This window comes from Apiospora marii, assembly GCF_038362585.1.
Source record: "Apiospora marii strain CBS 49790 chromosome Unknown utg000005l_segment0_segment0, whole genome shotgun sequence".
In the NCBI taxonomy this organism is placed as follows: Eukaryota; Fungi; Ascomycota; class Sordariomycetes; order Amphisphaeriales; family Apiosporaceae; genus Apiospora; species Apiospora marii.
The window spans coordinates 5,757,541-5,776,771 of record NW_027117377.1 but is presented as its reverse complement, the minus strand read 5'-3'; the positions used below and the strand labels follow the sequence as shown (position 1 = coordinate 5,776,771).

Here is a 19,231-nt window from a genome sequence, read left to right as displayed (position 1 = left end):
TCGTCATCACCATCCATGGCCGCGGGAGATTGTCGAGGGACTGCAGGTGAAGACAAGCGAAGGGGTTTCCATGTCGAAGGCTTGCAGGTGGGGTTTTCTCGCTGGGCTAGCGGGCGGCTCAATGATTCAAGCAGGGGTTCGGCAGGGGCTCCTGGCGGGAACTTAGGCCGACTAGGCCTAGATTGGGCCTAGGGGCCAACCCGATGTGCTGGAATTCAGAGGGGTTTCCAGGGGAGTGCAGAGGAGTTCAGGGGTGACAGCCCCGAGGGTGGCGCTTGAACCACCAACCACGTCGCGGATATATTGCGATTACTCTCTGGGATCTCGACCGCGCACGCAAATCTTGCCCAAACAAAAAAGTACTCAGATCTCGCGGGCCTCTATCCGACAATGACTCTCATTTCTCGGCAGATCCCGATCCAACCAGTCTGCCGCGCTGCTGCAAGGCATCTCTCGATCTGATCAACATTGAGCGCAAGAACATCAGGAAGGAACCGAGGCCGACACCGTGCTGAGGCAAGTGGGGTTCCTCTGCTTTGGTGTCAAAACCGCGGAAGCTGCCATGGGCAATTTGAAGCGGCCCAATAAGCTGCACCACGTGTACATGTTTTACAATTGACATTATTTTCTCGTGCCGACCGACGATATTCTTTGCCGAAGCGCGTAAGGATCGGAATTACTACCTCGGCTGAAGCCGACGACTACATTTGGTTCACCGTTCCTGCAAGGGGGCTTACCAGCAGGCACCCACCCAAATTTCAGCTCGTTCTGGAAACGACAGGGACGACGAGGGCCCATGTTGGCGGTGGACCATCGATTTGTACGTGCAAAAGTACGTCCGTCAATTGCTAAACGCTCGGCAAAGCTTGTCTCAAGATGGAGGGCCCCATCCACCCTCGGTTTTCCCACCAGTCGGGTCGACCACCCGTCGCGGCGGGGCAGATTCACTCATCGTCGTCCATCGGAACAACTCAAGATTCAATTTCCGTGATATTCGATCCCTACCTACTCCGATGAAATCTACCGTACCTGGTCCAAGTACGCACACACGTCCTCCACTGTTGACAGCTGGCATGTGACTGCTCCGTAGGCTACTCTGCTTCCATGTCCAACTGCCATCCGTTGCTGGCCACCTTGGTGTATTGGTTCTTTTTGTCCGTGACGTTCTGCGGGACCTCCATGCCCTCGAGCCCCTTTCGGTACGAAGCGAGGTTCTTGAGCCGCTCGCACATTTGGCGCCCAGGGGTCGAGGTGCCGGGCCCGTCCAGGTCCATGAAGTAGGCACCCAGCCCCGCCACGAACGGCGCCGCCATCGAGGTTCCGTCCAGGACCTTGGTCTTGTTCATGGGCCAGGCCGAGAGGATGGCCACACCTGGCGCCAGAATATCCTGCGTGCGGCAATTAGTCAATAACGGTCGAACGATCTAGGGCAGCTCTGCTTACCACTTCAGGGCCGTAGTTGTTGAACTTGGCGGGCTTGTCGTTTCGGTCGATGGCGCTGACGGCGCACACCTCGGGCTCGGCTGCCGGCGAGGCCTTCCTGGCCGGCATAGCAGAGTTGCCCGACGCCGCGACCATGAAGATGCCCTTCAGGGAGGCGGCGCGCGCCGCTAGCATGACGGCGTTTGGTTTTCCCGTCTTCAGGTTTTCGGACTTGATGAACCCACCGATCGACATGCTAAACACCGACTTGTCGAGTCCTGTAGGATCCCAGCAAGCGGGAAACCGTTAGCCTAGTCTGGAAGTGATACGTATGCGATGCTACGTACGGTCGTGTTCTTCTGCATCCTTGACCGCCCACTCCAGGCCTCGGAGGAAATTGCTGTCCATTCCTTCGCCGTGCTTGTTCATGACCTTGACGGCCACCAGGTTGGCCTCTTGGGCCACACCCAACGACGAACCGCCAGCAATACCCGCACAGTCTTGAACACATTGGGCTGTTAGTATCTACATGATCAAATCGATTTCGGAAAGACAAGGGACTTACGCGTGCCATGGCCGTGGTCGTCACCGCCGACTGGCATCCACGACTCGTTGCTTTTGCATGCGTGTCAGTGATCAAGGACCCGCTCTATGCACAAGTGTTCGACTTACACGTTCTTCAGAAACGTGCCGCCCCATTTGGCCCGACCGCCGAACTCGGGGTGCTTGAGCGCGATGCCGGTGTCGATGATGTACACCCAGCCGGTCCGGCCCGTGCCATTGCGCCGGTACTCGAGAGTCTGGTTACTCTTGAGGGGCCCGTGAGAAAGTCGATGGAGGCCCCAAGATTTGGTCGATTTGTCGATCGGACCGCCGTCGACGCCGCGCTTGAAGTCGTCCAGCGATACCGGTGAGTCGGGCTCGATGAAGTCGACCTAGATGGAGGCATCCTCAATCAGGTGGGCTGGGACTTTCGACTTGGAACATGCGTGGGGTAGGGTAGGAGAATAAACATCGTGTTCGCATCAGATCCGCTACTCACGTGAGGCGATTCCGCCATGGACGCGACCGCCAGCTCGGAGCCCGGCCCGGACACGACGTGGCCCCGCAGCGAGCCCTGGCCAAAGTCGAAGCTGTAGCGGGGGACCGCGAACCCGGCGACGGTCAGGTCGCGCGTGGTGCGGCGGAGGGCGCCCGGGGGCGCGTCGCCCTTGAGCACCACGATCCAGCCGTTGACGGCCCCCTCCTTGGTGAACTGGGGCGGTTTCCGGGCCTGGGCGGTGTCCGTGCCGGGCAGGGGGGCGGCCAGGGCGGCCGAGGCGGCGAGGAGCAGGAAGGGGGCGAAGGGGAGTCTCATTTCGGGAATTGGGCGGCGGCGGCGCTTCTGCGTGGGATACGTCAGGTAGGGTGCTTTAGTTGGCGAGCGAATCCAGGAGCCCGGCCGGCTGGGGCCGAGAGCAATTTATGATCATGGTTGCTGCTCGTCTGGGTCTGTCTATCTCACGCTACTTACACGCGAGTGCACTTAATGGTCTCGAATCTGCCCCTCAAGGTTTGCCGTTCACGTATCACTTCGCTCAGCAAGGTGCCCAGCATAGATAAGTCGCACCAGACCGGACTTTAGCACCGGAGCGGCGTCATGTAGGACGATAACGCGATATGTCTTCCCAGCCTCCTGGTTTCATGATCTCTTGATCAAGGGGGGAAACAGATAGTAAACACGCCGTATCTTCTTATCAAAGTCTCAACCATGCTTTATTAGTACAGAGCGAATGTGTTCTAGCCGTCTTCTCTGTATGCGAGACGAGGGAGCCCAGGCCCGGCGACACAATTAGTGCCGGCCGAGCTTGAGTCTATTCGCGTCCCAGCCACGGAAATGTCTTCCCGCAGCCGAGCCTCTCCAAATCACGCCATAAGCCACGCCGGCGATGTACGCGAAGAGCTTCTGCCGGTCTGCCCATTACCATGCTATCTCTGTTCATTCTCATATACACGTGACACCCTGTCTGTATCGACTGCACAGGCCGCTGCTCTTCTGTAACCATGTCCACATCCGAAGGATCCTTGCCTTATCGAGGGGCTGGACGTCCCGAATGGTCCCCGACGCCGCTTCCGTGCGACTGAGATCGAAGACGGGTCCAGACTTCTTCGGGGTCGCGAGTTCAGCATTACTGTTCGCGTATTTGCCCTTCCAGAGGTCCAGAAGACCTTGGGATGAGTGTCCTGACGTTCCGCGACTGAGGCTGGTCTCCAGCTTCTTGACCCAGACCGACGGGGGAACCGTCTCGAAAGGGGTACCTTCTTGTTGCTGCTGGCCATCGCCGCTGCCACCCTCTGAGATGATCTTCAGCATCTCGTGCCAAGTGGGTTCGCGGTGAGGATTCAGCACGTGATAAACCGGGATCCCATCATCATGATTCCCTTCACCTGATTCGCTGCTGCCATTTGGCAGGTGTGGTTTGGTTTCACCCCCACGACCCAAGGCAATCTCGATGACCGCCTGCGCCGCCAGCTCGACGGGCAGCCAGTTCAGCGGCGCGTCCCCGAGGTCCGGCAGGCAGCCCGTGAAGCTCGCAGTCGACAGCATGAGGGGATACGCCTCGGTCTCGTTCCAGATGCCCAGGTGGTTCGCAAAGAGCTGGCCGACGCGGATGATGGATACCAGAGGCTGAATGTCCGAATCATTCATTTCCCCTTGTTTCGCTCTGGTGATATACTTGCCGTGGGCTGCGGCGCATATGCCCTCGGCCACCCACTTGGACCTCGCATACCCCAGAGGCGCCGCGTCGGTCGGATGCCGCGAGACCTCCTCCGCGATGCTCCCCGACGGCGACGACGGCACGTTGTTGATGACGGCCGCCGTGGAACTGACGAAGTAGAACCGCGACCCGGACTGGGCGGCGAGCCGGATCAGGTTCCGCGCGGCCGCAAAGTGCTGCCCAAACGAGCCGAGGCGCAAGCTGAAGTTGACGGGCCAGGCCGCATGGACCACAACCGCCGGCTGGTCCCGGACGATGCGCTCGAGGAGCCGCGGGGCCAGCCCCAAGTCAGGGCGGTCCAGCTCGCTCGGCAGGCAGACGATCCGACCCTCGGGCCAGCGGGTCTCGTCCCAGTCTTCCAGAGTGCCTAGGCCTCGCTTCGAGAGCGACTGGGAGACGCGGGCGTGGGCGACCGAGGGGCTCTGCGCGCGGAGAAGGCAGTAGATCCGGCTGATGCTGCTGTCCTTCAAGAGGTAGTGCACAATGTGGGCGCCGAGGGCGCCGGTCGCACCCGTCAGGACGACAGTTATACCGCCGCCACCGCCGCCGATGGGTTCCGACCGTCGGCGGAAATACAGATCATCAAAATTGCTGTTCTGCTTCACCAAGTCCCCCATCAACGCCAGATCGGCATCCCGCTCTTTGCCGCCGGGGCCGTCTTCCCCCGACTGCTTCCGCCGGACTCGCAGTACATACTCCACTAGTGCGTCAATGGTGCCGCAGTCGTAGATGACGTTCATCGGCAGCGGTCCGGACCCTTCCGGCAGCAGGTCGCGCTCGATGGCCTTGCGGACCTGGATGCAGGCGATGGAGTCCACGCCCTGCCCGTACAGATCTCGAGACGGGTACAGATCCTGCCGGCCCAACACCTGGGCGAACTTTTCGGCGATGGCCGCCGGGACGTCATCGTCATTCGACATATACTGAGACGACGTATTTGCCGCCGACCCTCCTCCTTCGTAGGCCTTGTCGATCAGATCGCCGTACTGATCCTCGGCCTGCCGGCGCATGATGGTCCCCTTGCTGCTTTTGGGCAGCGTCTTTTCCGCCCCGTCCGTCCCCGGCAGCACCACGACCAACATGGACCTGGTGAGACGCGCATGGCCCGGCGAGTCCCGGTTCAGCTTCTGTATCGCCGGCCACACCGCATCCACGACCTCGGACCCCTTCGATGCTCGACCGTCGCTCGGAAATAGAAGGGCGCCGGGGTAGTCCCTCCCACCCCCAAAGACCAACACGTCCCGCAAGCGCCACGCCGACGCGGCCAGGACGGCGCCCTCGAGCGGCGACGGGTCGAACTTCTTGCCGTTGGCCAGCGTGATCTGCGCGTCGGACCGGCTGTGGTAGCGCCACGCCCCCGGGAGGGACGGGTGCGGCGCGAACAGGTCGGCCGTCGCGTACGACCCGTCGGCGCGGTTCGTCTGGGCCCGCAGCGGCCAGCCGGGGCGCGCGACCAGCTCCGACAGGCCGTCGTCCCCGCGGGGCTCGAAAGCCAGGATCCCATCATCGTTTTCATCGGATGCGACGACGCCCGCGGCGGGGCGGAGGAACTGCCATTCCCTGTCGGTGGCGTAGTCGCGGTGCGACGACAGGAGGAAGCCGCACTCGGCGCTGCCCATGCGCGAGACGAGGTTCACGTCCTGCCCGACCAGCGCATCCCCGACGGCGGCCGGGAGCGCGGCGCCGCCCACGCCGACCAGGTCCATGGATTGCAGCAGCCGGAGCCCGTCGGCGGACTCGGACAGCATCTGCAGCACGTACGGCACCGAGGTGAAGTAGCCCACCTTGGCCACCACCTTGGCCCCCGCCGACGATGAGTTCCGCTGCCGCCTCGCGCACTCGACCGCTTTCACGACGTTGGCCCCCGTGACGGGCGCGACGCCCTCGGGGAAGCACCAGACCATGGCCCCCGCAGCCCAGGCGCGGAAGCAGTCGGCCAGGCCGCCGTGGTAGAGCGGCGTGGTCGAGAAGGTGGCGGGGCGGTTCGCGATGGTCGGGGCCGGGGCCAGGCGGGGCAGGATGCCGACGGCGCCCCAGTGGCTCTGGCGGATGGGCTTGGGCAGGCCGGACGAGGTGCCCGAGGTGTGACGGAGGTAGGCGACGTCAAGGTTCTTTCGACGGTCCGTCGAGGTCGACGACGGTTGGGACGAGTAGTGGTCATCATTGTTAGAGGGGGAGATGGCCGATCTGTCATAAGAGGGGATATCTAGTATGCTCAGGGTTTCTTGGAGGCCTTCGACCTTGTCGCGGTACATCCGATCCACGAATATGATGTCCGCGCCCGAGGTCGAGCACAAGTGTACGATTGCCTTTTCTTCCAATTGGGGCCTGTATCTTCAGCGTTAGAAGAGCGACCCATGTGGTTTTTCATAGTCATGACTTACGCCAAAAGAAAGACGGTATAGCCCAGTCGCATAAGTCCCAGCCAAGTAAGGACGAAATCCAGGCTGCTCGCGCACATCAGCCCGATGGTGCCCTTCACGTCAGGGGTAGTTTGCGGCTGCCCCAAGCGATTACTCAACACCGTAGCTGCACGGCATGAGAGCTGTTTCAGTTCCCCAAACGTCACTTGTGGCGGACGCTCATCGCTGAAGTCAGCGAACCCGATGGCTGGTTCATTCGGGATATCTCGTCCTTGGTCGTCTATCAACTCGAGCACGGTGGAGAACTCGGTGGGCTGCTCGGTCGATTGGCTCTTCTTCCACAAAGCCGCTTCGCCGAGGGTGCAGGTGAAGTAGTTCATGTCATGGGATTCCATGGCTTACTCTTCACAATTGGAACCGCACGCTCTCAACATGAGATTCATTAAAACTGTATTTAATTACTGAAGATCTAGGTCCACCAGAGATGCTTGGTGTCGCTTGAAGACTGGCAATGGTGGTGTCGGGAGCATTTCCCCCACATGCCGACTGCATCATGGCCGGAGCCGCGCATACCAGAGAAGCCACATCGAAATTTCATTTCAAGCCGTCATATAACATCCAAGTGAGGAACTCGGGAGTGAACTACTTAGGCGTAGCGAGGTGTGCTTCAAGCCAGCACACATGCTAGGCATGGTTATGACGTAATCGACTTGCAGGCGGTGCCTCACGCCAACTCCACCAAGAGCTGCACATGCCAGCAAGCGTCAAGCGTACTTGTACAGACGAGGAAACAGAGACACACACTTGGCACACCTCGGGGAGACCACCGCGCCACCAAACCATTGGACGAGCTGAAACCGTACCTGAGCATACTCGACCCCTCTACCGCGATCCCGAGCATCAACCTTAAACAACAACACCACCACCAAGACACCCAAAATGACGAAAAGAGCCATCACTGACACGATCCGCCTGGCGAGCGCCCGCCCGATCCCGCAGCTGGGGTTCGGCGTGTACAAGTCGCCGCCGGAGCTGTGCATCCAGTCGGTGCTGACGGCGCTGCGGTACGGCTACCGCCACGTCGACACGGCGCAGTACTACGCCAACGAGGCCGAGGTGGGCCAAGCTATTCAGATGACGGAGCTCGTCGACCGGGCCGACGTCTTCCTGACCACCAAGATCCTCACGCCCGCGGAGGAGGGGTCGGTGGAGGCCAACTACCGGAAGTGCGTCGAGAGCGTGCGGAAGCTGGACGCCTCCGGTGAGGATGGCGGGTACGTGGACTTGTTCCTGATCCATAGCCCCAACTGCGGCGGCGCCGAGAACCGCAAGATGCTCTGGCAGGCGCTCGAGCGGCTGCACAGGGAGGGCAAGGCCAAGAGCATCGGCGTCAGCAATTTCGGGATCCAGCACATCGAGGAGCTCAAGGCGTTTGCCGAGGTCTGGCCGCCGCACGTCAATCAGATCGAGGTAAGCACTTCACTACACCACAGTCTCCGTCTACATGTTACTGACTGACTCCTCTCAAGCTCCACCCGTGGTCGCAACAGACGGAAATCGTCGAGTACTGCGAAAAGCAGGGCATCACCATCGAGGCCTACTGCCCGCTCGTCCGCAACACCAAGGCGGATGATCCGACCCTGGCGAAAGTGGCCGAGAAGCACGGGGTGGCGCCGAGCCAGGTGCTGGTGCGGTACTGCCTGGAGCGGGGCTGGGTCCCGCTGCCCAAGAGCGACAACACGGAGCGCATCGCCATGAACGCCGACGTGTTTGAGTTCGCGCTGGATCAGGAGGACATGGCGGCGCTGAACGGGCTCAACCAGGGGGCGGCGGGGGCGATTGTGCAGGCCGTGTCAAATTAGAGGAAGTAGTGAATAAGTTGGTTCATTCGAGGCATCAGAAGAAATCACTTCATGAGATTTACATTGATTAGCTGTGTCGGTTCAGTCGGATGCAACGTGGGAGGTCCAAGCACCATTTAAATCAATTCGGCCTCTTGAAGAAACTCGACAATTTGATCTACTACTTTATTATTAAAATACATGCCGAGTCTCTATCGTATTAATCACCCTATCGAATGTTGCTATATCGAATACACCAAGAATTCCCCCTTCCACACGCTCACGATGTCTAGCAGCCAAACATCTTGGTGGTGCTGACATTGACCCGGCTCCACCGCTGGCCCCGCCGCCAGGCGCCCAGAATGCTCAGCGGCCAGTACGCGTGGTAGAGCGCGACCGCCGGCCACGGGTCCCCAGCCTCCCACGTGCCCTCCTTCCAGGTCAGAACGTGGGTGAAGAAGGCGAGGAGACCGGCGAGGAACTCCTGAAGCGCGATGCGGCCGGTCACGAGTCGGTAAGCTGGGTGCACGACCAGCGACACGAGGTCGTGGCCGATCCAGTACCGCGCGTCCGCGTCCGCCGGCGGCACGACCAGTTCCAATCCTTCCCCTCCATCGCCGTTCGCGGAACTGCCGTTGACGCGCTTGGACGGCCCGGCGGCGGACAGGTAGGCGCGCACCATGCCGCGCATCTCGGGCCCCGGCCGCGCGAACAGGACGACGGCGGTGTGGGCGCGGGGATTGCACTCGATCGCGTACATGCTGCGCCGGAACCCGTTTTCTGTCACCTCGTCTTCCTCGACCATGAAATCAAAACTCAAATGCCCCGTCATCTCCTCCGGAGTATCCGACCGCGCCACGAACTCGCGCGTGAACTTGAGCATGGCTTGGAATAAAGCCGAGCCCGCCGGCAGCGGTTGGTAGTGCATCAGCAGCTCGGCGCTGGGGCAGGCGGCGAAGCAGCGCACCTGGCCCCGCACCACGAGGGCGTGGGTGCAGTACTCGGCGCCGCCCGGGACGAACTGCTGGACGATCCAGGGGTTCGCGGCCGACACGGGGAGGCGGGCGAGGTGGGCCTCGGTTTCGTGGCGGGTGGCGAGCGGGAGGAGGGTCATGTTGCCGCGGTTGGCGTCGTCGACGCCGATGGGCTTGAGGATGAACTGTTTCGGTTTCTTCTTCTGCTTCTCGGGGTTGCTGTTTTCCTGGCCCGAGGCCGCTGAAGAAGAAGCGTCGAGGATGCGCAAGATCTCCCGCTGCGACGTTACCGTGTGCGTCTCGGGGCAGGGCAGGCCGAGCCGCGCCGTCTCCCGCATGAACGCGTCCTTCTCGTGCAGCCGCATCGTGGTCGCGAGGTCGAACTGGATACACTTGCACCTGGTGCGCCGCTCGATGGCCTCCTTGGCCACGGCGTCCTCGGCGGCGCTCGCCACGCCCGAGCACGAGACCCAGAGGTCCACGCCGTCCGTCCGGACGATGTCGACGAGCCGCTCGACGTACGCGTCGGCTTTGGAGCTGCTGCTGCCACTAATAGAATGGTGATGGTCGGGCTTGGGCATGCGGTAGAAGGCGGACAGGCTGCGCGACGAGCGGCCCGAGCACGGGATGCCGGGGGCCTCGAAGTCGGCGCCGATGACGCGGTGGCCGGACAGGTGGAAGGCCCGCGCCAGCGTCAGGCCCTTGGCCATGCCGACGCCCGTCACCAAGACGGTGCGCCGGTCTCGCGCATCTTCTTCTTGTTCTTGGTGGCGGCGCTGGTCGGGAGAGCCCGGTGGGCCGGCGGCGACGACGTATTGGGCAATGCGGCCGAGGCACAGGGCGAGCAGCGACAGCGGCAACAGTAGGATGCTGAGGGCAGTGAGACTGAAAGTCCGGATGGTGTCTGACACGGGATAGCCCGCCATGGTGACTGCGAGGTCTGAAGCTATTCCCAACGTCGTGGTTACGATGAGGTTCGTGGTCCCAGAGCAAGTAAGTGTCCGATTGGGCAAGTCCTAGGATCGACGAATCATCATGTTTAGATCCTACTCTCTCGCTTATTTCTCCTACACAGTGCACACGGCCGAGTGGGCAGGACATCCACGAAGGGAGCGGGTCCTCTCGTCGTATGGGTGGGACGGCCTACTAAACGAGCCTCCACGGGTTCGCGGCTGAAAACGGGTAGCGATCTGGGCCTAGCTGGGTAGTATGCGCCGCTAGAAGGCCATTCATCGCGGATGGGATGGTGTGCAGTAGATTAGGATAGGCCCTCCCTAGAAGGCCCGGTCCAGAGCCGCTTGGCGTCGACTACCGGGGCGATCTACCGACCAGCACCAGTAGTAGTCCCCATTGGATCTGAGTTGATGAATCATGGGAAATCTGTCGGCTGTCCACCACCTCAACATTCCCATTCCTCAGGAACGCATTCGTGTCCAAAGGTGTTTCTTTTTCCTCGAACCGATCATGCAGTTTTGGCTTGGCGAGTTGGGGTATGGAATACGTCATGACTTTGACCACCACGCGTGCCAGCCAGCCTGCATTACGTCGGAGTGAAACATCCGGGACGTCACGTACATACGCGGGGAACCGTAACGCAATACTGACCGAACGAAAGAAGAAGGACATTTCACGAACGTTTTTGGTGCTTGTTACGTTACTTGGCGCAAGGTGGTCTGTCACACTGAGTTTTCAGGAGCAACAAGTCAAGTGTTGGGAACGCAACGCTATTTCATTTAACTCTTTTTTGGAAATTCTAATATAGGATCAGCGCACCGTGGTGGCAACCGACTCTCTACACATTATGATAATAACCCCCCTTGATACTCCGGAAAATTCAATGTCCTAGTTAGGACCCCATTTAGACCCCTTCGTGATCATCGCTATGCTACTTTCGTGAACTGTGTCTTCAAAATGCAAGTCCAACGGGCTATCTACGCCTGGACCTTGATGCCGTTAGAGCCGCCGTTCAGCAGGCCATTGGCAGTCGTCTTGGCCTTCTCGAGGAGAGACTCGTTGCCGTTCGCGTGGCCGTTGGTGTGGCCATTGGTGCCTTTACCGTTCACGCTCTGTGACTCGGAAATGACGCCGGCCTGCTTGGCGGCCGCCTCGACGCCGAGCTCCTCGGTCGCGTTGTCGGTGTAGCCCGTGTCGCTCTGGTCGACGTAGGCCTCGAGACCGGCGCCCTCGCGCGGGTACGTCTTGCAGGCCGCCTTGTGCAGGCGGAGCGTCTCCTGGAGCTCCTCGACGGAGACGTCGTTGAGGAAGGAGCAGCTGCCCAGGGGGTTGGGCACGGCGAGGCGGAGCAGGCCGTCGCGGGTCTTGAGGATGGCGGCAGTGCCCTTGTCGACGACGTCGTCGTCGAATAAGGGGTGGTCGATGGACAGGCCGGCGCGGGAGAAGAGGGTGAGCAGGCGCGCGTGCTCGGCGTCGGAGAGCAGGCCGCGCTTCTTGGCCAGGGTCGCCGTAAAAGCCATGTCGATGGAGATGGCGTGGCCGTGGCGCAGGGGCGTCTCGGGGATGAGCTCGTGCAGGGGCGACCAGGTGTGGCCGTAGGCGATGACGCGGTCGAGGCCGATCTCGTGCAGGTTGGGCGACTCGAGCTTGAGCATCTCGTAGATGGCCTCGCGGTTGATGATGTCGGCGGCCGTCGCGAGCTCGCGGGTGGCGCCGTCGCCGCGGCCGAACTTGTGCTCGATGAGCTGCTCGCAGAACTTGTCGAGCAGGTCGAAGACCTGCAGGTGCGAGCACGACGAGATCTTGATGAGCTCGGCGAACCCGTTGCGCACCTGGGCGACGGGCAGGGTCCGCAGGAAGGTGAAGTCGAGGAAGGTGTGCATGGGGGCGTGGTAGGCGCCGAGCCGGTTCTTGTAGTTGCCGTAGTTGACGGCCACCTTGATGGAGACGCTGGCGTCGATGAGGCCGATGACGGTGGTGGGGACCCGGATGAAGTTGGTGTTTCTACGGTACGAAGCGCAAGCGAAGCTGGCATTAAAGTCAGTAAGAGTCTACGATTATTCTTGTTAAGGCCAGACTTACCCAGCCACATCCGTCACGAGACCACCGCCGACAACCAGCACAGGCTCCTTGCGGATGATGCCGAACTCGGTCATGGAGTCGCAGATGCTCAGGTACGTGTCGATGGTTTTGGCCTTCTCGCCGATGGACGTCTTGTGCACCTTGAGGGTGAGGCCGTAGTGCTCAAAGTACTTCTCCATCTTCTTGCCGTACATGCTGAAGACGTTCTTGTCCGTCACGGCCAGCACGCGGCCCCATTTCTTGTAGCAGTCGGCCAGGCCCGAGTTGTTGACGTCGAAGACGCCATCCACAAAGGTGAAGTCGTACTCGATCTTCTCGTAGCCCTCGACGTGGAAGCCCGCCTTGGTCTCCGAGACGTTGGCCTTGAGATCAGACATGGTGGATGGGATTTGGAGGGGTGATTTGGTGAGGGGGGAGAAGATGCTAATACACCTAATGTTCGATTGCTGGGATCTGAGGAAGGGCTGGGAGGAGAAAGGATGAGTGGGATGGGACAATGAAAACCCCATGTTGGATGCCGGCCCGTGGCCTTCAAGTAATGGCTGCGTCCCATCCCAAAGCGTACCACATCGCCGAGTCAATTCGTCATGATATTCAGTCATTGACACGACGATTCTTTGTCGAGCACTGCAACCGAATGCCACTGGCATTAGCCCACGCGCCATCCGCGCCGTCCAAATGGCTGCCTTCCGTACTGAAATGTGTTGAGACATGGCTTATTTGCATGGCGTGGATGGTGTTGCATCCCCTGGCGCTAGCATCAACGGGGGCTAGCAGGGGGCTAGCATGGAGTATGGGCTCTGGTATGGGGGGCCAAGATCCGGATGGGAAAGCTCCAAAATGCCATTCCCAATCAATGCCCATTCCCATAGTCGGACCTTTGACCGGACCAAGCCCCCCCCCCTCTCGCCTATCTGAATTCGGTCGCTAGGCCCTCGCGCTAGCGTAGAGCTGGTCATGGCGACGTATAGCAGCTACAGGAAGCCAGGTGGGGGCCCGAAGGCTCGCTTGGGCCCGGCGCCCGAGTCGATGACTTCAAGACACGAGATGGTGACACCCTCGAGCCCTTAGCAGCGAAAAACGCGTCGCAAGTGCAATTTCCCTCGGCTGCAAGCGGGGGGCATCCTGACGGGTATGTAGATCCTGGACCGAAGGGTAGCTGCCGACTGTTGGCTGGGAGACTAGGTAGGAGCCTTACAGTAGTAGTGAGCGAGCTTGGGCATGAGAAGTTGACAGGCACGCGAATCTGACTTAGAACACCATCGTTAACAATCAGATAGGTGCAATTCGACTCCTGAACTCTTGAACAGACTCTTCAAGAAGCTATCAACACATTTCACCATCATGAGCAGCACACTCAAGCAAGCCGACTTCAAGGGGCAGGCGTACCAGACCCAGGAAGATGTCTACGTATGTGTATCCCCGAATCGTACTCACCAATTCTGAACCCCGTGAGGACTGACGCCGGACCATCCAGTTTGACGATGGCCGCGAGATCGCCTTGTTGCACTTCATGTACAGCCACCCGAAACTCGAGGAGCTGCGAGGCCACCCCCAAAAGGTCCTCGACGCAATCGACGAGTACGGGCGCACCCAAAAGTACCTCATGAACATCGGCGAGTACAAATCCAAGACCGTCGTCGACCTCATCCGCAAGGAGAAGCCGCAGGTCATGCTGGAGCTGGGCGGCTATGTCGGGTACTCCGCCATCGCCTTCGGCGCCGCCGTGAAGGAAGCGGGCGGGAAACGCTACTTCAGTCTGGAGAAGAGCCCCGAGTTCGGCGCCGTGATTGCCATGCTGGTAGATCTGGCCGGATTGAGCGATGTGGTCAAGGTCATTGTCGGTAGCAGCTCCGATTCCTTACGGCGGCTTCACAGGACGGGCCAGCTCCAGCACATCGACCTCCTCTTCCTCGACCACTACAAGCCTCTCTACACCGAAGACCTGAAGCTGTGCGAAGAGCTGGATCTCGTGGGGCCCGGATCCGTTTACGCGGCCGACAATGGTGAGTAAAACCTCGCGCGAAACATTCAAAGCTATAATACGATGCGGAAGACTAACGTTGAGCGAACAGTTGTCAAACCCGGGAACCCTCCGTACCTCGAGTATGTCCGCAGCACCGTCGAGCAAAAGCGCCAGAAGGCGTCGAGCGCCAATGGCAACGGACCCAAGGGACGACCCGAGCTCGTGTACGATAGCAAGTTCGTCGAGGGTTGGGAGCCCAGCGGTGTACCGGTGAGTTTATGCGACACAGCCAGCATCATCTCCGAATACTATTTGCTAACGGTTTCATAGGATGCGCTCGAGATTACACGATGCGTACGGGTCGAATCATAGCCGGAAAATACTATCTAGCTGCATTGATGGGAAATATTCAATTTTGACATAGCAATAGTCATTTAGTTACGTTGCAATGAAGTGAATGAAATGGTACCACATACACTCCAAATGCTACCTGTCTTGCGATGGTTTGTTGTTGTAACGCTGCCATCTGCATTTCGGACCGCTTCCGGGACCTGATACCCCTCTTTTAGTGCTGGAGCCCTGGGCCCTGTAGTTTACCCCACCACTAGCGCTACAGGGGGTCGATCGCCCTAAGAATCGCCCTAGGATCGCAAGGTTCATCTCGTCTCATCTTAGCGATGCAACCCGCCCGACCCAACCTTGCGGGAAGGACAGATGGGAAAATCTCAGATCAACTAAATCCAATCAGGCAGATAAAAGTACAACCACGTGCGAAGATCTCTGCCCGGTATTGACTGGCCTTCTCTCGTAGGCGCATCTTGGTTCCATCTAGGCTATTGCCAAACCGGCTTCTGCTGAATCCCATGTGTAACTGCAACGCCTAGTCACGGCCGCCTGCAGAAGAGGAAGGGGCGACATGTGCTTCCAGGCCCTTTTGCGTCCAGTTGTCATGAATCATCACCCCGCGGTCACACAGTGCAACCCCGCGGGCATCATGACGTTTCTGGTCGGGGAAGTGATAGATCACATACTGTAGCTTGGCGCTGTTTTTCTAGCAACGGATTATTTCCGTGGTCGATAACGAAATGGGTACGATTTCATGAACGAGGTGAGTTGAACCTAAGTACGTGTCCAAGACTTGGTGGTCAAGGCCCGGCAACGTGTGTGCTCCAACATCGAGTAACCCACAATATGGCGCCTCCTCGTTCATCCACTCAGCGATATGCTTACGTAACCCTCATCACGCGCGCCAGCTACCTGGCCGGCGTGGTGCTGCTGGCCGACACGCTGCGGCGCCACGGCAGCCGGCACCCGCTCATCGTGCTCTACACGCCCAGCCTGTCGGCCGACGCCGTGCGGGCGCTGGAGCTCGAGGCGCCGCGGCAGAACCTGGTGCTGCGGCGGTGCGAGCCCCTGCTGCCGCCCGGCGACGCCCAGATCACCCTGATCGCCCAGCGCTTCGAGGACACCTGGACCAAGCTCCGCGTCTTCGAGCGGTGCGTCGACTACGACGTGGTCTGCTACCTCGACGCCGACATGGCCGTCTTCAACCGCAACATGGATGCCATCTTCGAGAGGGCGGAAAGGGAGCTGCCGGACGGCTGGCTGGGCGCCAACCACTGCTGCGTCTGCAACCGGGACAAAGACCCCTGGGCCCCGGCGGACTGGCGCCGGGAGAACTGCGCCTACACGCCCGTCTCGCACCCCGGCGGGCTCACCAAGCCGACGCAGCCGCCCAGTAGTGAGGATGGTAACGACAAGGACCACCTGGAACCCATCGCCGCCCTGGACGAGGGCCCGTCCCGCACGCACCGGCTGCTCAACGGCGGCATGTTCGTGTTCCGCCCCACGCCGGCGCTGCGCGACTCCCTGCTGTCCTTCTTCCGCACCAACGCGGCCCTGCTGTCGACCTTCAAGTTCCCGGACCAGGATTTCCTGGCGCACTTCTTCCGGGGCCGGTGGCGGGCCCTGGGGTGGCAGTACAACGCCCTCAAGACGATGCGGTACTGGCACGGCGGGCTCTGGCGCGACGGCGAGGTCGTGTGTTTGCACTACATCGTCGACAAGCCTTGGGCCCGCCGCGTGGGCGCGGACGGGGTCGCCGGGTACAAGGGACGGGACGGGGCGACGCACCAGTGGTGGTGGGACGCCTACGAGAGGTGGGAGGAGGAGCGACTGGGCGGTGGGAGCATCAACAGCGGAAAGACGGCGGAAGACGAGGGGGAGCGGTGGATAGGGAGGTGGTGGCGCTCGTTCGCAAGGGAGTGGCCCCGCCCCTGGGGGTTTCGGACGGATGGTTCGAGGGGGACGATCCGGATCTGCAGGCCATTGGGGCCTCGGTCCAGGGGTTCGCCCACAACCAGGCCCCGTCGTCGTCGCTTGAGGTGGCCACCAAGGCTTGAATGTTCGTGCGTGTCTGGCGGAAGGGCGGGCACTCAAAGTCTGAGCTGCTCGTGCCTGACTAACCTGGGGTTCTGGGGATGGGTGCGGGGAAGCCGTAGCTCGGGGTCTCGCGGTCTCGAGGTATCATGAGGCGCGGACAGTAGCGCAGTAATACAGGGGATTTTGGCTTTTTCCAGGACCTTGCCCTACGGAGAGCATGCCTTGTACGACGTGTCAGTTGATGCCGGTGCCCGTTTGTGGAATCTGAATGTGAGCTGAAGGAAAGACGAAAGTATACTCTAAAAAGGGCTCTCAGGGCTGAACTCGCTGATCGCCGTCGTCTTGTCCATTGCTAAGAACAGTAGGGTGTCGTCCGGTGAGCTGCGGGAATCGCAAACCGTAATGTGCCGAGGGCTCGACTGTTTATGTTAGACCTTTGCCGGAGTCCATAGGAGCTATATTTCCATTTTGCGTCGAGTCCCTCGTCGAATGCCTTCTCCAAAGGGAGTCCAAAAGGAAGGAAGCCAGAACCTTTAAGGGCAAGCGAGCTTCTGCATTTGCAATTGAGCAACGAACCCCCAATTCCCAATCCCGGTTCCCATTGGGAACGTGAAGTGCTTCTCATGGAGCCCGCTATTTACTTTTGCTGCAACCGTAATGCGAAACAGGCGGCCCTGGGCTGCGGGTCGAGAAGCATGTCTCAGTAAGATTGGCGAGCCATTCGCTATGACCCAGGGACCTTCGTGCAGCCAACCTAACGGCGGCTGCACACCAGATTCGAGCCGGCAGAATGGTCCAAAGAATACCCGGCTCACGTCAATCCAGATAAGCAATCGGCTATCCGCCGTCGCAATTTCCGGCGGCTTTCGCTAGGACCCAGGGCATCAAAACAACGCGCGATGAGACAGAGAGCGAGAGCGCCCGTTCTCGTTGCCCACGAAGTGGTGTGAGACGCCCATTCGAATAGATCGTAGGGCGCGCGATGGGGATTTCTATATATGGCCGTGGAAGACTTCGATTCCAGAAATACGAAAGCTGAATCAGCAAGTCCTTCCTCTCACGCACTCACTCACTCACCAACCATCCACACGCTCATTCCGAGTATCGCCAACGAACTCACGCCTCTCCTTTCGACCAACCGATCAATCGATACCGACTAAACAATAACCTAATAACCAACAACAAACCGCTCCCGCCAAAATGAAGTACTCCCTCGTCCAGGTCACCACCACCCTGCTCGCCGGCATGGCCGCCGCCCGCGGCGTCGAGAAGCGCCACGGCGGCGGCAAGAGCAGCGACAACCTGCACGTCGCCATGGCCGACGTGATCGACGCGACCAACACGCTGGACCACGTCGTGTCGGCCTACAGCGGGGGCGAGGCCGAGGAGGTCGACTGCGCCGTCAACACGGCCGTCACCGTCCTGCGCCACGCCACCGAGGTCGCCAACACCCTGGCCGCCCCCATGAGCGAGGAGGAGGCCGAGGACTGGAAGGCCTCGACCGTCAAGCTCTGCGACGTCGGCGACAGCCTCGTCAAGACTTTCGACGCGAAGGTCGAGGCCTTCAACGACGCGCGCATCTGCAACAGCGTCAACACCCACGTTACGGACTTGGGTATGTTTTTTTTTTTTTTTTTTTTTTTTTTCTTTTTTTTTCTTTTTTTTTTTCCTCGCCGAGCCCGACATTTGGAAAAAGAAAAACCGAGAGGAACAGGATGCTAACACCCCACAGACGACCAGGTCACGGCCCTGATCAAGGCCGTCGGCAACAAGCTGCCCGAGGGCAGCGACGCCGCCTTCCCGCAGAAGACCAAGACGTACTTCAGCCGGATCAAGGACGGCATGGACGAGCACTGCAACGCCTGCGGCGTCCTCGACGACGCCCCCTACTCGGGCGTGCCCCTGAACGGCAGCAGCAGCACCGGCACCACCGGCGCCGGCATCTACCCGGGTCCCATCATCACCAACGGCGCCGCGGCCGTCGGCGTGTCGGGCGTCATGGGCGTCCTGGCCCTGGTCGCCTTCTTGGTCTAGGGTGGCACCTGGGTCGGTTTTTTTTTTTTTTTTTGGAGGCGGGCTCTCTCGATCCACTGTATTTAAAGTATGGGGATAGGATGGCCGTACGCAAGCCTCGGGCTCCTGGCTTTTGCCCCATATCTAATGAGTGTCCGGCTACCCTCCCTCAATCCCGGACTGTAAGATAGCTGTAAAGTATGTACAACTCATGTATTCTAATTGAGAACAACCCGATTATGCCCCGGTCACCCGCAGCTGCTGTTTCTTTTACTCTATTTCAATGTTTGGCACCACTCAGTTGTCGCCGTTGAACGCTGCATCCTTACTTGTCATATTCGTGGGTTTAATCAATTTGAAAGATTGCGTGCAGCCAACGCGGGGTTTCCAACCCCTCAACCTTCCAGGGGTTACGCGGTGCGGGTGAGAGAGCCATTCTGGGCAGCCCCAGCTAAGCCCCAGGTTTATTTGATGC

General features: G+C 60.0%; 8 protein-coding genes across 8 annotated transcripts; 4 read left to right on the top strand and 4 right to left on the bottom strand.

The window, feature by feature from the left end:
- Positions 1-1,091: 1,091 nt before the first annotated feature.
- PG985_009730 (uncharacterized protein) lies at positions 1,092-2,779 on the bottom strand (the record flags this gene model as incomplete). Its single annotated transcript, XM_066829498.1, has 6 exons — positions 1,092-1,388; positions 1,444-1,700; positions 1,770-1,922; positions 1,988-2,037; positions 2,095-2,357; positions 2,465-2,779. The coding sequence occupies 6 exons, from the start codon at positions 2,777-2,779 to the stop codon at positions 1,092-1,094; spliced, it is 1,335 nt and encodes a 444-aa protein (XP_066684410.1).
- Positions 2,780-3,406: 627 nt separating this feature from the next.
- PG985_009729 (uncharacterized protein) lies at positions 3,407-6,924 on the bottom strand (the record flags this gene model as incomplete). Its single annotated transcript, XM_066829497.1, has 2 exons — positions 3,407-6,509; positions 6,566-6,924. 2 exons carry the CDS (start codon positions 6,922-6,924, stop codon positions 3,407-3,409), a joined length of 3,462 nt encoding a protein of 1,153 aa, XP_066684409.1.
- A 559-nt stretch (positions 6,925-7,483) lies between these two features.
- On the top strand, positions 7,484-8,406 carry PG985_009728 (NADP-dependent oxidoreductase domain-containing protein; the record flags this gene model as incomplete). The annotated part of the gene is made up of 2 exons (XM_066829496.1): positions 7,484-8,014; positions 8,074-8,406. The coding sequence occupies 2 exons, from the start codon at positions 7,484-7,486 to the stop codon at positions 8,404-8,406; spliced, it is 864 nt and encodes a 287-aa protein (XP_066684408.1).
- A 268-nt stretch (positions 8,407-8,674) lies between these two features.
- On the bottom strand, positions 8,675-10,285 carry PG985_009727 (uncharacterized protein; the record flags this gene model as incomplete). The annotated part of the gene is made up of 1 exon (XM_066829495.1): positions 8,675-10,285. One exon carries the CDS (start codon positions 10,283-10,285, stop codon positions 8,675-8,677), a length of 1,611 nt encoding a protein of 536 aa, XP_066684407.1.
- A 1,005-nt stretch (positions 10,286-11,290) lies between these two features.
- PG985_009726 (uncharacterized protein) lies at positions 11,291-12,772 on the bottom strand (the record flags this gene model as incomplete). The annotated part of the gene is made up of 2 exons (XM_066829494.1): positions 11,291-12,341; positions 12,396-12,772. 2 exons carry the CDS (start codon positions 12,770-12,772, stop codon positions 11,291-11,293), a joined length of 1,428 nt encoding a protein of 475 aa, XP_066684406.1.
- Positions 12,773-13,739: 967 nt separating this feature from the next.
- Positions 13,740-14,733, top strand: PG985_009725 (uncharacterized protein; the record flags this gene model as incomplete). Its single annotated transcript, XM_066829493.1, has 4 exons — positions 13,740-13,805; positions 13,873-14,401; positions 14,471-14,631; positions 14,692-14,733. 4 exons carry the CDS (start codon positions 13,740-13,742, stop codon positions 14,731-14,733), a joined length of 798 nt encoding a protein of 265 aa, XP_066684405.1.
- Positions 14,734-15,552: 819 nt separating this feature from the next.
- On the top strand, positions 15,553-16,763 carry PG985_009724 (NADP-dependent oxidoreductase domain-containing protein; the record flags this gene model as incomplete). The annotated part of the gene is made up of 2 exons (XM_066829492.1): positions 15,553-16,520; positions 16,598-16,763. 2 exons carry the CDS (start codon positions 15,553-15,555, stop codon positions 16,761-16,763), a joined length of 1,134 nt encoding a protein of 377 aa, XP_066684404.1.
- A 1,180-nt stretch (positions 16,764-17,943) lies between these two features.
- On the top strand, positions 17,944-18,777 carry PG985_009723 (uncharacterized protein; the record flags this gene model as incomplete). Its single annotated transcript, XM_066829491.1, has 2 exons — positions 17,944-18,358; positions 18,476-18,777. The coding sequence occupies 2 exons, from the start codon at positions 17,944-17,946 to the stop codon at positions 18,775-18,777; spliced, it is 717 nt and encodes a 238-aa protein (XP_066684403.1).
- Between the last annotated feature and the right edge of the window lie 454 nt (positions 18,778-19,231).